Source organism: Brassica oleracea, chromosome C9 (assembly GCF_000695525.1).
Source record: "Brassica oleracea var. oleracea cultivar TO1000 chromosome C9, BOL, whole genome shotgun sequence".
In the NCBI taxonomy this organism is placed as follows: Eukaryota; Viridiplantae; Streptophyta; class Magnoliopsida; order Brassicales; family Brassicaceae; genus Brassica; species Brassica oleracea.
Genome location: NC_027756.1, coordinates 21,819,340 through 21,834,428, shown reverse-complemented (window position 1 = coordinate 21,834,428; position 15,089 = coordinate 21,819,340). Strand labels below are relative to the sequence as shown.

The following is a 15,089-nucleotide window of genomic DNA, read 5'->3' as shown; positions in this document are numbered from 1 at the left end:
CCAAATTGCAATAGTCTAAAAGAAGAAGGATCTAAAATGTAAAAAGAGGACACATGTCAACAAACCCCATTCCACATGCCATAAGAAGAGAAAAAAGTCTACTTTATATATATAGATAATAGTGTAAACCTATTTTTTACTCTATTTATATAGTATTTTTTTTATTTTTTGTTTATCATTTTATTTTTCATTCTAAAATAGAATACCATTGAAGCAACATCTAATTCTATTATAGAGTTAGATCTATTTTATAGGAAAAAAATAGAATAAACCATCTGAGATGATCAGAGTCACTTTTTGACTCGGTCGACTAGATACATTTAACGATACTTTCAGTTTTTAGCTTTTATCATGCTATGCATCTTTTTTAGCAAGGCTATGTATTATATAATTATAGTACAGAATTAAAAGTAAATAAGCATGCAATATATTATTATTCTATACTAACTTATGAACTTGTAGGTCTGCATGTTGTTTTAATTTCCTATATGAGATTTTGCTTCTTTACTTTTTGCTTTACAAAATAACAAAAATTACTGAAATAGTTCTATTTTGCTTCTTTACTTTTTGCTTTACAAAATAACAAAAATTACTGAAATAGTTCTATTTTGCTTCTTTACTTTTTGCTTTACAAAATAACAAAAATTACTGAAATAGTTCTGGTGAGATAATATTTGTTACTTAAATAAAAAAGAGAAGCATTGTTAGAACTATATACTAGAAAACCCTTTTAGTTTGTGAAGACAAAGAACCTAAGAGTAAAACTAAAAAGAACATGTCAAAGACTCACCACACCAAAACCAAAGCAAATCATAACCAAACTAAACACACACAGGAAACATAGAAACAAAACAGCTAAAGTGATGATGAAACGTTTCAGAGGTTTGTCCAACAGTGTAAGACGATCAGGATTGCTTTCTCTATTGCCTCAAAAGCAATTCACCGTTTCCACTCAGCTTTGGTCGATTTATCTGAAATAAAACATGAACAAAAATGGGGTTAAAGGATGTAGATTACAGTGCAAAGGTTGAGATTTTGAAGAGGCTCATGGATAAAGCTTTTTAGACTTCTTACCACCAATGTCCTTGGAAGAAGAAAAAGATCTGTCACTGTTCATTGATCCCTTAGCTGAAGCTATGAGAAGTCTGTGAGCTCTTGGAGACATTGCACTCAGCTTCCCATTGGCTCCAGGAGGAAGAGAGTGGCGCCTAGTTATCCCATTTTTCTCATGCTTCTCTTGACCACCAAACCTCGGAGACCCTTGTCCTCCTCTTACTCTTGCCTTTGCGGATGCAGTTGGTGCCATGTAGCTTGGGATCTTTCTCCCGCTATGTGTTACCCCATCGTCTTGTTGCTGATTCTCAATCTTTGCAGGCAGCGAAGCTCGTCTATCGCTTTGCTTTGTGAACTCAGAAGCAGCGTTTCCATTCTCGGAGCTTATCTGCACGTCTGGCTCTTGAATCTCTTCTTCAGCTTTGTCATTTTTCTCTTCAGTTTTGAGCTCACCTTGCTCTGGGGTATCCAAAACCAGTGATTTCTCATCTTTGTCGAGATCAACCTCTTTGGAAACTGTTTCAGAGCTATCTTTCACCTCTTCTTCTTCTTCAGGAGTATCAACTACAGAAGATGAAACCTTGTCACCAGGAACTTCTTTCTGCACTGAATCAACAACCTCTTTCTTCTTCTCTGCGGATTTGCGTGTAGGTTTAACCTCTATCCCATTAGCCTTTTTGAGACTAATTCTAGGCTTCTCATCCTTAACCTCCAATGAAGAAGACCCTTCCTTTATGGCGCTTGTACTTTTTCTCGAACTCTGCTTAGGCTTATCATTTGAAACCTCTTTACCAAGCGTGGAAGCCTTCCTCACACTTCGCTTTTCAGCTGTAGAACGGCTGCTGCTAGAGCCATTTCCAGTATTTAAACCACCGGGTGGTTTCTTGATACCTCTCTTAAGTTTTCCCTTGTCCGCTTCAACCGCTTGAAAACTTGGCTTCTTTGTCTGAGATTTAGGAACCAGGCTCCTAATAACCAGTGGACCAGGAGACCACACCTGCAACTGTGTCCACCGCTCAAGCCACACCTTGGCTGAGTTAGAATCCTCAGGACCATAATGAATCTTCAGAGGTGATACCATTGGTGAGGAAACTAGAAGCTGAAAAAAATTCAAAGAAGCAAATAAGAAAGAGCAATTCACAGAATAAGCAAAATGTCTAATGTTACCTTATCAATCATGGATAGCTTAGTGGAACCCTCTAGCCAACTGTATGTGCTTCCTTGCAGAGTTTGAGGATTTGTTTTCTGAAGATGAACACCGGTTACTGAAGATCTAGCTATCTTCCCACGGACAAGAGCTTGAAGCTTCACAATTCCCCAAATGCAAGAGTACGTCGCAACAGCTTGTCTTCTAACCAAGTGACCACGGATAACTGCTTGCAGCTTTATGACACCTTTAAGCATTTGAAACTCTTCACGATCCTTCAAGAAAATCCGAGAAACAACACGGTATCAGCAGAATAAGAACCGATGTCTCAATACTGAAATGTAGAAAGAAGAGTTCAAGCTTGAAACCTTTGTAGCATCTTCCTCGAGCTTGAGTTCTTCTGTGTCATCCCCTGACTCAGGATTTGCATTTGTTCCATTGCGTTTAGGCTGATTCTCAAGGACTACAACATCTGGGACTAGTACGGTTTGTGTAGCTGCAACTTCTTGTGATGAAAGTACCGGAGAGGGATTGGTGGGTAAGGTTGAGACATTGCTATTATCCTTCACCTTCACCACAGGCTCTTCTTTCTTTGCAGATCTCTGTCACACATGAACAATGTTGAATATTACATATCATTGTGTGTTTATGACAGAAGAGAAGAAAACAAAACAATATGTTTTTTTTTTTTTTTTGTTACCAATTTGTCGGTTCCTTTGTCCAAACTAGATTTGGATGACTTCTTGCCAAGAAGAGACTTGATCCATTTACCAGGACTTGGAGTCTTTCCCATTTTTTAATGGCTACAATTAGAAAGTCGCTACAGAAATAGAAACCTGCATAAGCAAAACACATATTTGGCTAAAGTTGAGAGTTGAAACAAACAAAGCCTGTGAATTTAAAGTAACATTCAGTAAATCTATAGCTGCAAGGAAACACATTTCATATAAGTAGAATCACAAATCTGTTAGTACAAACCCTAGTAACATACACAACACCATGAACTAGATAGAGAGAGAGAGAGAGAGAGAGAATAACCCCAAGAGTTGGAAAACAAGACGAAGACAGACATCGACGGTGTAGTAACTAAAGCGTAAAGTAGCAAATGAATCAAAAGAGAGAGAGAGAGAGAGACTGAAGAAAAAAAAAAAAGTTAAGGAAAGGTAAAGAAACGCATAGACCCATTAAAATAAAGCAGAGATTTTGACGATAAGAAACGAAAACCCGTGTCGATTTAAGAGAGAAACAAGCGGGAAAACGAGAAAAGAAACAGTTACCAGTAAACCCCCAAACCTTTTTCGGATTACAAAATCAAACAGAGAGACGTTGTAAGCAAAATCAAAAGAGCGAAAGAAGATAGGATTAACATTCAATAAACAGATCTGGGTTGAAATCAAAATGCTGAAACTGTTCTTTTTCTTCCTGAAATGTGTTACAAAAATGAAATTTCAACATGTCAAACCTCAAATAGATGTGTCTGTCACCAATGTAGAGTGGACTCGTATCTTTTTGTTTCTTCTTTTTTTTTTTTTTTTTTTTTTTTTGCTCTTCCTCGCCGGAGCAGCAGAGCAGTGCCCTAAATACCAAAAGTGGTTACAGTGAGAATTACACACTCTCACCGTTTGTAAACCAACAAAAAGGAGAAAAGACTGACACGGTCCTGAAACGACAGCGTTTATGATCTCTTTTGCTGATTTTTCATAATGGGCCTAATTAATGGGTTATAGATCGTAGTGTAAATTTTTAATTTCACGGAAATAACTTTCCTTTTTGTCTGGTTAATGAATTTTTTTTTCTTTGTTGAAGCGCTGAGAATTAAGACTGTGCCACCGGGCGAAAACAGGCTGTCAATATCTAAGTGGTTGACCCGCTGATCCCTGACAACATCTATATATTATTAAAACTGAAGTACCTTTTGGTACTGTTTGGATACAAGGATAGCAAACTTAAAAAAAAAAATTTATTGTTGTTTGGACACAAGGTTAGCAGGACAAAACGTTTTCTTTCCTGACTTCATTAATGTCCTTTTCGTAATTTAACAAAATTAACCAGATTCTCCGTAGTACTGGACATTTTATCTGTTAAATTTGATTCGATTAGTTATTGTCTCGATTCGATCCAAAATTTCCAGATATCCGTAGATTTCCGAAGCAAAGCAAATACTAAAAATTAATATCTGTTAAAATTGAAGCAAATCACAAATATCAAAATTTTAAGAAGTAGATATCCGCTCCGATCCGAAAATATATAATACATGTACATATTGATTATACTTAATGTTTTAAATGTATAATTTTATATAATTATTATTATAACATATGATTTGACAAATTCTATTCACATTATTACTTATATAAAAGTATTACATGAAAAAGAAGAGAAATTTTTTTATAAAACAATTATAGCTTTTTTCTTAAGTTTTGTGTTATTATAATTGTTAACTAAGTTTGAAATTTACAAAACATGTAGTTTCACTATTTCTTTTAATTTTTTATTTTATATATCATGCACAAAAATATATTAAAAAAATAAATTCGTATTGAATTTTTAAAATTATTTGTATTAATCAAAGCGGATGAGATATCCGTAAGTATTCGTAAATATCCGTAAATATCTATTTATTTTCCGGATATCCGTTTTTCCGGATATCCGTATTTTTCCGAAACAAATCAAATCGAAAAATTAGATATCTGTAACATACGAAGCAAATCACAAATACCTTCAAAAACCCGGATATCCGATCCGTGTCCATCCCTATTAATTAGTGTTATGCACTTATGTGCTCTTAGATCAAACTCGGCAAAATCGCATGCTAATTTTAAATTTAAAAAAAAGGTTAGAACTTTAAGATTCAAACTCATCTTACGAGAAAGTAAATGAACAGTTAATCAGCACATAAGAATACAGCTCGACAATTGTTAAAATCTCGACACTTTCGAAGAAAATGACACAAACGTAATGGCATCGCTTTCAGGAGAAACGACATTCATTTCTTAATCTCATTCTCACCGACAAGTGAACCAACCAACCATCTCTAATCTGATCAATTATAGACATCAGAGCAATTACTTTTCTCCACGTGTTGCATTAAAAAAAGGATCCCATGCAAAAAGAAAGAACAAGCTGAATTAAATTAGTTTACGAAAATTACCGAAAACGTGTTAAGTGCCGCATGATCTGGTTTAGCTGTGAATTGTATTAGCCCTAACAAAACATTTGATTTGATCGTCGATCCTTCGAAGTTTTGCCGAGTCTTCTGATCACTTCACTAGTTACATATGTTGGAACTCAATTTTAATACATACTAGAATCCTACCCGCGTTAAAACGCGGATTATGTTTTTAACAATTTAAAAGATTTGACGAAATTTTTTGCTATAAGCATTTAATAAATACAATTTCAGTATGTTTAATGTTAATTTAGGCATGGATTTCATATATATTATAGTCACCAACCTATTGTTACACAATAATAATTCCATTGACTCCATCATTATTTGGGTTTAGTAATTCGATGTCTTTCATTATTACGCTGGTAAACCCGTTAAAAAAAACTACGTTGAACAAACGCATTAAAGAAAAAATTACCTAATTTATCAATATATAGACATGCTTTTTGTTGGAAATTAATAATTAATTAGATATGTATGATTTCATTTTAGTTCAAAATAACATTACAAATTTATTTAAGGATATTTTATTAAGGTAAGTGAAAAAGACAAACAATAAAATACGAAGTTTAAATTCATTTAAGCATATTTCATTAATGTAACTGAAAAGACAAATAATAAATTAGACAGTTTTATTCGTTATAGGATATTTCATAAATGCAACTGAAAAGGACAAGCAAAAAAATATGGAGTTTAATTAATGAAGTAAGAACATTTTCAAATGGGTACTTCTCTTTTAATAATACAGATGTTAAAATTTAAGTTTGTTTGAATGAGAAATGTTTGTCCTAATATTGTTGTTTTAATAGCACAAATGGACAGTATGGAGAAGTCTAACAAGGTTGTTAACTTTAGACAATTATAGAGATGTGAATTTATACTAAACCAAGCGCGCGCACCAAGTTGAGTCAATTGAAACTCGGACTTGAGTTCGGTTTAGATAATGGTTCGGGTACATGGATCATGATCCAACAACCTATATTTTTATATCAAAGTTTTATTTTATGTAATTGATCACTACAAAAATAAAAATTTGGTTAGAAAAATAAACAAGTCTTTTAGAGAATAAAATTTGGTCAAAAGTCATTAATTCTTGTTAAGAATGAGACTTGGTCACCAAGCTAAAAAGTCTTTTTAATTTCTGATTAATTCTGTGGTTAATGCCAAAAATCCCCTATATATTAAAGGAGAAGCATTTTTAAGGGTTTCCTTAAATGTCTATTGGTAGCATTGACGTGGCATCATGAGAAGCCTTTATTTGAGTATTCACATACATGTCGTGCAGAGAACACACGGAAGCAAACAATATGAATTTAATGCAGCCATTACATTCCTTAATAATCTGGTCACTTTCTTTTCGACGATATTTCCCAACTTGACTTTCTTTTCAACGTAACTTTCTTTGTTTTCTTCTCGACGTAGAGACGATAAGAATTTGGTCACTTTCTTTGTTGTCTTAAAAATCTAGATATAACCATAGAGACGATCGTGTTGGTATGAGACAATATATACACCGGCTAAGACAAGAAGGCGAGCTTGGTGATTGAGTTTCTAGTACTCACGCGCTTCTTTTTATTCTGAGACAAGAAGCTCGTGAGTTCATGATGGCGTGAAGCATGTTTCCAGTACTCACGAGCTGCGATTGATAATGATATGGGTTGGTAGAGGAGAGGACTCAGGCTGAAGGCAGAACGCTGAACTTCGTGTTATAGGTACGGAAATAATAGCCGTTATTCTCTCCGCATGCAAAAGAGTAAGGCTGTGACAATCCAAGAGTAAATTTGAAACTCTCTTTAGGCAAGAGAGCATTGTCTTCAAAACAACTAAGCAAAGCCACAAAACCAACCAGTTTACCAGAATCCGTACGTTTGATTTCTAAGTCTTTGGAAGAGGAAGAGAAACCTAACCTTTATGAAACAGAGGACGACAAGAACAAGGTAGTACTGTACTTCACTAGCCTCAGAGGAATCCGAAAGACTTATGAGGATTGCTGCTGCGTAAGGACGGTGTTGAGAGGGTATCAGGTTGCGGTAGAGGAGCGTGACATCTCAATGGACTCCAAATACATGAAATAGTTCAGATTGCACTAGGCGAAGAGAAACCTGTTTGTTTGCCTCAGGTGTTGATAAGAGGAGTCCACGTTGGTGGCATGGAGGAGATCAAGAAGCTCAATGATGGAGGTAAATTAGGAGAGATGTTAAAAGGGCTTCCTGTTTGTGAATCTCTAGGAGCTTGCGGATGCTGCGGGGATCCAAGGTTTGCGCCGTGTACAATATATTATTGAATTGAATTGTGACGATATCAAAACACTTAAAGCTCTAGACATCATATGTATCAACTCTATACAAACGCTAATATGCTCTTCTCTCATCAAGGCAAAAGGAAGACTCTTTGACCGTCTTATATGGTGTGTTTGTAAAGATGAAGCTTTTATGCTTTGGCTGAACTAACGAGGTTGTTTTCAGATAAGCTGTTTGCTGTCTAAACTCACTAATATCTTGGCTTGAATTTTCAGTGTGCTTTGGTCTACCTTACTTGCTCTGTTTTTTCCTTCTTCATGACAGCTCTGTTTCTTTATCTTATCCTCCAGCAACTTACCACCTAAATAAAAAAAAAAACGCATCGTGAACGACATCTCCTAAACTCTCCCAAAAGACTCGCCGGTGCCTGTAGCTCTCCTCCGGTTTCGGCTCGCCGCCGTTACCGGCGGAACCCCTTCCCTTTCTCGCTGTTTTTTTTCTTTGCCTCGTCTCACCTGTATCTCCTTCTCCGATATGTCAAGGCTCTAGATAGTCGGTTCATTTGCAGATTTTCAGATCCAGGATGCTGGTGAGGTCTTTGTACGGCGGTCGGCTTATTCCGGAGTGGCGACGAGGTTAGGGTTGAGAGGGTGCGGCGAGGTCGGCTTTTACGGAGGTTAGAATCAGATCGACGTTTTTACCTTTGCTCGATTTAGATCTAGCCAGAGTTGGAGGCGCGTGTGTTCTTGTTTGGCTCTCCTGACCCAGATCTGTTTGGTCTTCGTCGGTGTGGAACGACGGTGTCGGCTTTCTATCCTACGCCTTGGCGTCTCAGTGTAGGATGAGCCTTCGATCTCGTTCAGTTCGGACTTCGGCGGTTCTCTCCGTCTTGGCACGCGTAGGTTCTGCGTCTCCTGGCGGTGTCGGGTTGAAGCTCTCCGACGACGTGTGCAGAGATTCCGGTACTGTGGCGCGTGGAGTTGTCTACGCTTTGGCGTCATCTTCTTATTCTCTGCTCCGGTCTTCGTCTTCAGTCCACGACTTGTCTTGTGGTCCTCTCTCCACCGGAAGTGCACATCCTGGGTGGAGTGATGTCAGGTTCTGGTTTTCATTGTTGGTAGTCATCGTCAGTCACCGGTAGACTACGTTTCGAGTCCAAGTTGAAGAACCATCCTCTTGTTCTAAGAGGTGGAGCGTGTGGGCAGTAGATGTGCTTCGTGAGTGTCCGGAGCTTCAGCTCTCTGTTCGTGACTTCGCGCTTAGAGTGTGTCCATCCCAGTATCGGAGCCTTTCCTTGAAAGCTTCGATAGGATCTCTCATTTCTTCTTTGCAGGTACCTCTCCACTTGATTAGGCGGTCTCAGCTCAATCTGGTCCTTGTTCGATGTTCGATGAACCGCCTTGGCGTTCGATCCGGTATCAGGTATGATCTCGGGTCTTGTTCATCCAGCATTTGCGCTTAAACGTCAGTGGAGATTGCGAGCGTGAGGAGATCGTCATGACCCAGCTACTTCGTTGATGGCACAAGATGTACCGGTAACCGAGGAAACAAGGTGAACGCCACCCTCAAGTGATTACCATCAACGGCTGAGAACGGGGAATGATAATCTTAGGATATCGGAACTACTTAGCGGAACGCGCCGGTGTAGTGGTGGTTGAGCGAAGCTAGGGATGTTATGGTAGAATTAGATCATTTTGTTTGAATCACGTTTGTAATCGAAGCTTGAATTCCCACTTCCGGGCAAATTAATAATAATTAAAAAAAAAAAAAACTTACCACCTAAACATTGTTTTTAAATAAGTATTTTGCAGTTTCATTATCTTTTCATGTATTAAAATTATCAAATCAATTTTTGTCATTGCAGAGATGCGTTCTTCCAGTTATACATATGTTATAGGACATGGCTTCTTTTTCTTCATGACATGTGTTGATTATATTATACAGTGTGATTCTATATTATTCTTATTAAATCTTAATTTAAGAAATCAATGCTTTATAGATTGATTATTTTTCTAGCGAGACGACACTATGGGGTTTGGGATATTAGAAATTCTAAAAATATGTATTGTCACTGTTTATTATGCTCATATGAATGCTTTGCTTTATCTTGGTCACTGAATACAAATACTTAAATATGAAACTCATACATTTTATTGTTTATCGTGTAATGTAGCATATAAAACGTATGGGGTTATATTCTAATTGCTACAAAGTTCAAATAGAAAGTTGTGAGTCAATGAGTAAATAAGTATCAATAAGTCAATCGTTATAACTACCGTCAGTAGTTATTTATACACACACATTTATACATATACGATTTTCATCTCAATGATAATTTTTAAGAAAATCAAAATGATGTTTGGTATACAAGGATATGACTTTTTGATAACACACCGTTAATATATATATTGGTTAATTATGCTTAATGTTATGAAAATGTTAAATTGTGTCAAAGTGAATATCTCTTTACTATAGGTAAAATGAATACTATTAAGTTGTCATTATTTTCTACGTATATTTTACAACAAAACTTAGTATTTTATTAAAAGTAGTCATGTGCCCTGGCAAATTTCGCTCAATAGCAAGAAAATCTTACATTGATGGTTTAAATTCCATAACATATCAGTATAATATGACTAATATATATAATAATAAATGATTTTAATAATAATTTTTATAATAATTTTAATAATTTGTGTATTCTCCATCATTTTTATTTAATTTATATTATTAAAATAAATTAAATAATCAAATTAATCATAAAATTAAAATTTAGACTTTTTGTATATGGTGTATTTTTATTTTAAAAACGATTATAAATTACTACAACTGTTAAAATCTATTATACATTTTTTTCATTTTAATAATAGTTAAAAATATGTACATATCGAGTAATAACCACTTACCGGTACCTTATGTGGGATGAACGTTGATCTACTAGATATTTGAATATATATATATATATATATATATATATATTTTAATTTAAAAATTTGCAATGAGTTTTCAAGAACATTTTTAAATTTCAAACTTATTGAAAGTCTCACATTGAATTTATTTTATCAATGATTTAAACAATTGTTATAAAAGATATGAATGATCATAAAACCATATGGTTATGAAGTCTCATTTAATAGATAACCATATTAAAATATATTACATATATCTATGTTAATATCATTTAAATTTAATTATCTACAAAATAGATAAATGTAATTGTTTAGATTTATTTACCATAGTATAATAGTAAATATACAATAATAATTTATTTGATTTATGTGTTTACGCCAATTTAATTATATATTTGATAGTTAACGATTTCTCAATTATTTAATATATATTTAATATTTGTTGTTACATAATATGTAAAAGAACGCAAAATAAGTAGTAATATATAAATTTATTGACGTCAAAATATATATATATATATATAAAGTCATTTATATATACAATGTTCATCCCACATAAAGTACCGGTAAGTGGTTATTACTCGATATGTACATATTTTTAACTATTATTAAAATGAAAAAAATGTATAATAAAACACTTAATGTTTATAATCACAAAATATTATTGTTTTCATAAATTCATCCCGCACAGGGTGCGGGTTATCATCTAGTTAATTCAGTATTTATCTCTACTAAGACCAAAAATGTTTTTGGCATCTTTCCTAAGCTATATAATGCTTCCTCTCATTCCACTAATATATACGGTGAAAAAAGTGAACAACAACAATCTCTTCCACTCTTCTCTTTATTTATTTTTCATTTTTTAATGAGAGTACACATAGAATAAATGTTTGCTAGACTTCTTATTCAAGTTATGTGAATAGAAGAAAGATGCAGTTTTATCATGGGACTCTAATCGCCATACAACTGTCACACTACGGGGTCTTTTTTGAGTTAAGAAAATAGATTCCTAAGTCTCGACTCTGCAAAAACTCATTGTCCATTTCGATTAATCCATGGTATTTCTGTTTTTATTCAATGTTCTGTATAATCTATCTCACGTAGACGTAGAAGAGATTGTTGTTGAGAAAATAGAGTGTCCACGTAGACGAAAATAATCGGTCAATGAGAAACTATATTTTTGCCATGTCACCTCCTCTATTTGTTTTTACAAAATGATCCTTTAACTTTTTACTTAAACAATTATAACCGAAAATATTTTTTTAGTGAAATATATTATTTATATAAATATAATTATATTTTTCATTTACATAATAGTCTGTAAAGAAATATTTAGTGTAAATAATATCATAATTTTATAAAATACTAAAATAAATTGGGTTGGTTTTCAACTTTCACAAATAAAAAGTATTATTTGTAAACTTAGAAAAGAATATATCAAGAATATTTATTTTCAGGAGAGAAAATAGAAAAATACATCGGAGACAAATCCATCTTTATTATGAAATTCCTCTATTTTAGAGAAAAAATAGAGGAATACATTGAAGATGGTCTAAGGCATGGCCGACATAAACGATCGACGTTGAGATTTCAGCTTTTCTGATTCTTACTATTCTAATGTTTCAATATAATTTGAATATTCACTTTTCTTTATAATATAATGGTTTAAAGTATTTTTTGTTTCACTATATAAATTGTTTTTATATTTCAATGTAACTTATTGTGTGTCCAATAAATTATATAAATTACTGTGTAATTGATTAAATTTTTATATTAAATGACAGTTTTCTAAAGTACTCCCTCTGTTCCTGAAAGTAAGATTTTTTAGAATATTCACGCTTATTAAGAATTTAATAAATGTTTATAATTTAGTTTACTTTTTACTTTATTATACATTTTTCAATAACTATCCACCAATGAAATTTAATCAATTCAAATATTCTCAATTAATGTTTCTCAAAAGTATAAAAAAGTACCTTAACAATATAGAAAATCTATCTTTGTGGAACAAGAAAAAAACCTAAAACATCTTACTTTCGGGAACGGAGGTAGTAATAATTTTTAAATATTACAGATTTTAGTTAAAACTGGAGGATATAAGCCTCAGATAGAGTGTCTACGTAGGCAAAAATAATCGGCCAATGAGAAACTATATTTTTGCCATGTCTCCTCCTCTATTTGTTTTTATAAAATGATCCTTTAATTTTTTTACTTAAACAATTATAAACGAAAATATTTTTTTAGTGAAATATATTATTTGTATAAATATAATTATATTTTTTTTACATAATAGTTTGTAAAGAAATATTTAGTGTAAATAATATCATAATTTTATAAAATACTAAAATAAATTGGGTTGGTTTTCAACTTTCACAAATAAAAAGTATTATTTGTAAACTTAGAAAAGAATATATCAAGAATATTTTTCAGGAGATAAAATAGAAAAATACATCGGAGATAAATTCATTTCTATTATGAAATTCCTCTATTTTAGAGAAAAAAATAGAGGAATACATTGGAGATGGTCTAAGGCATGGCCGACGTAAATGATCGACATTGATATTTCAGCTTTTCTGATTCTTACTATTCTAATTTTTCAATATAATTTGAATATTCCCATTGCTTTATAATATAATGGTTTAAAAGTATTTTTTGTTTCACTAGATAAATTGTTTTTATATTTCAATGTAACTTATTGTGTGGCCAATTAAATTATATAAATTACTGTGTAATTGATTAAATTTATATATTAAATGACATTTTTCTAAAGTAATAATTTTTAAATATTACAGATTTTAATTAAAACTGGAGTATATAAGCCTCAGATAGAGTGTCTACGTAGGCGAAAATAATCGACCAATGAGAAACTATATTTTTGCAATGTCTCCTCCTCTATTTGTTTTTTATAAAATGATCCTTTAATTTTTTACTTAAACAATTATAAACAAAAATATTTTTTTAGTGAAATATATTATTTATATAAATATAATTATATTTTTTTATTTACTTAATAGTTTGTAAAGAAATATTTAATGCAAATAATATCATAATTTTATAAAATACTAAAATAAATTGGGTTGGTTTTCAACTTTCACAAATAAAAAGTATTATTTGTAAACTTAGAAAAGAATATATCAAGAATATTCTTTTTTAGGAGAGAAAATAGAAAAATACATCGGGGACAAATCCATCTCTATTATGAAATTCCTCTATTTTAGAGAAAAAAAAAGAGGAATACATTAGAGATGGTCTAAGGCATGGCCGACGTAAATGATCGACGTTGAGATTTCAGCTTTTCTGATTCTTACTATTCTAATGTTTCAATATAATTTGAATATTCCCTTTGTTTTATAATATAATGGTTTAAAAGTATTTTTTGTTTCACTATATAAATTGTTTTTATATTTCAATGTAACTTTATATTTATCAGATATTGTGTAAACAATTAAATTATGTAAATTACTGTATAATTGATTAAGGTGATGATTGTTTGGATGGTTTTTAGATTTTAGTTTTTGGTTTTTGGCTTTTGGTTTTTAGTTTTTAGATTTTGGTTTTTAGTTTTGGGTTTTTGATTTTGCAGTAGTTTTTAGATTTTGAAAAAACTCGAATGGCAATTTTGGTTTTTAGCTTTAGATTTTTGATTTTACTGTAATTTTAGTTTTTAGAAAAATACAAATGATATTTTTTGCAGGTTTTAATTAATTTTAGTATATTTTAGTTAATTATTTTCTGTTATTTTTTAAAACGTTAACTTATAATTTAATTTATTTTTTAAACAAACTTAAAATTACTATAAGAATATATCACAATTTTCAATAAAATAACACCAATAGATTATTAACAAAACATGCAAACTTTACATAAAAGTAAATTTAAATAATTAAATTAATTTTAGTGGCAAATTTAAAATATTGTTCTTAATATATATTATTTTGTATTATATATGTTAAACAAATTCTTAGTACTAATACTTATTTGCTCATACTTATAGTAGTTAGCATTTTATTTATTTATTCCTATATTAATGCACAAATGTAACAAAACTTTTAAATTAAAATAAAAAAGAAAAACAAGAAAAAGCATCGTGAGATGTAGAAACCAAGAAAATTGGGATTTTGGTTTTTCTTTAGAAAATGACAGTTATTTGAAAAACTAGTTTCCCTAAAATGTAGGGAATCTATTTTCTTAAAAACTTGATTGTCTAAAAATTGATTTTTCCAAAAACAAAAGCCAAAAACTACTTCAAAATCTGTAAACAATCAACCTCTAAGTTTATATATTAAATGACAGTTTTCTAAAGTAACAACTTTTAAATATTACAGATTTTAATTAAAACTAATTACATTTTGAAACATATAGAGTAATCTATAAACTAACTCTATATTGATATGAGGACAAAATTGTAAAGTGGTTTCACCTTGAATTTCTCTCATTATGTGCATTCCTAATTGGAAGGAGATAATCAACATCTAATATCATGTTACTCTCAGTATATTAGAAATGATCGAACCGTAAACCAATTAAGGATGATGTAAAGAAGACATAAAAATGTATTTCCAGTTATCACA

General features: G+C 31.9%; 1 protein-coding gene across 1 annotated transcript; it reads right to left on the bottom strand.

The window, feature by feature from the left end:
* Window positions 1-663: 663 nt before the first annotated feature.
* Window positions 664-3,820, bottom strand: LOC106312933 (protein IQ-DOMAIN 31-like). Its single transcript, XM_013750636.1, has 6 exons — window positions 3,663-3,820; window positions 2,901-3,036; window positions 2,569-2,802; window positions 2,221-2,475; window positions 1,075-2,152; window positions 664-971 (listed from the first exon to the last, which is right to left on the bottom strand). Exons 2-6 carry the CDS (start codon window positions 2,991-2,993, stop codon window positions 940-942), a joined length of 1,692 nt encoding a protein of 563 aa, XP_013606090.1. The 5' UTR covers window positions 2,994-3,036; window positions 3,663-3,820; the 3' UTR covers window positions 664-939.
* Between the last annotated feature and the right edge of the window lie 11,269 nt (window positions 3,821-15,089).

What these genes read in the sequence shown, in the direction of transcription:
- LOC106312933 (XM_013750636.1), bottom strand. Translation starts at nt 2,993, where the DNA reads ATGGGAAAGACTCCAAGTCCTGGTAAATGGATCAAGTCTCTTCTTGGC. An exon ending in TCGAGGAAGATGCTACAAAG is followed by an intron (nt 2,476 to 2,568) that starts GTTTCAAGCTTG and finishes ATTTTCTTGAAG; the next exon opens with GATCGTGAAGAGTTTCAAAT. An exon ending in AGCTATCCATGATTGATAAG is followed by an intron (nt 2,153 to 2,220) that starts GTAACATTAGAC and finishes AATTTTTTTCAG; the next exon opens with CTTCTAGTTTCCTCACCAAT.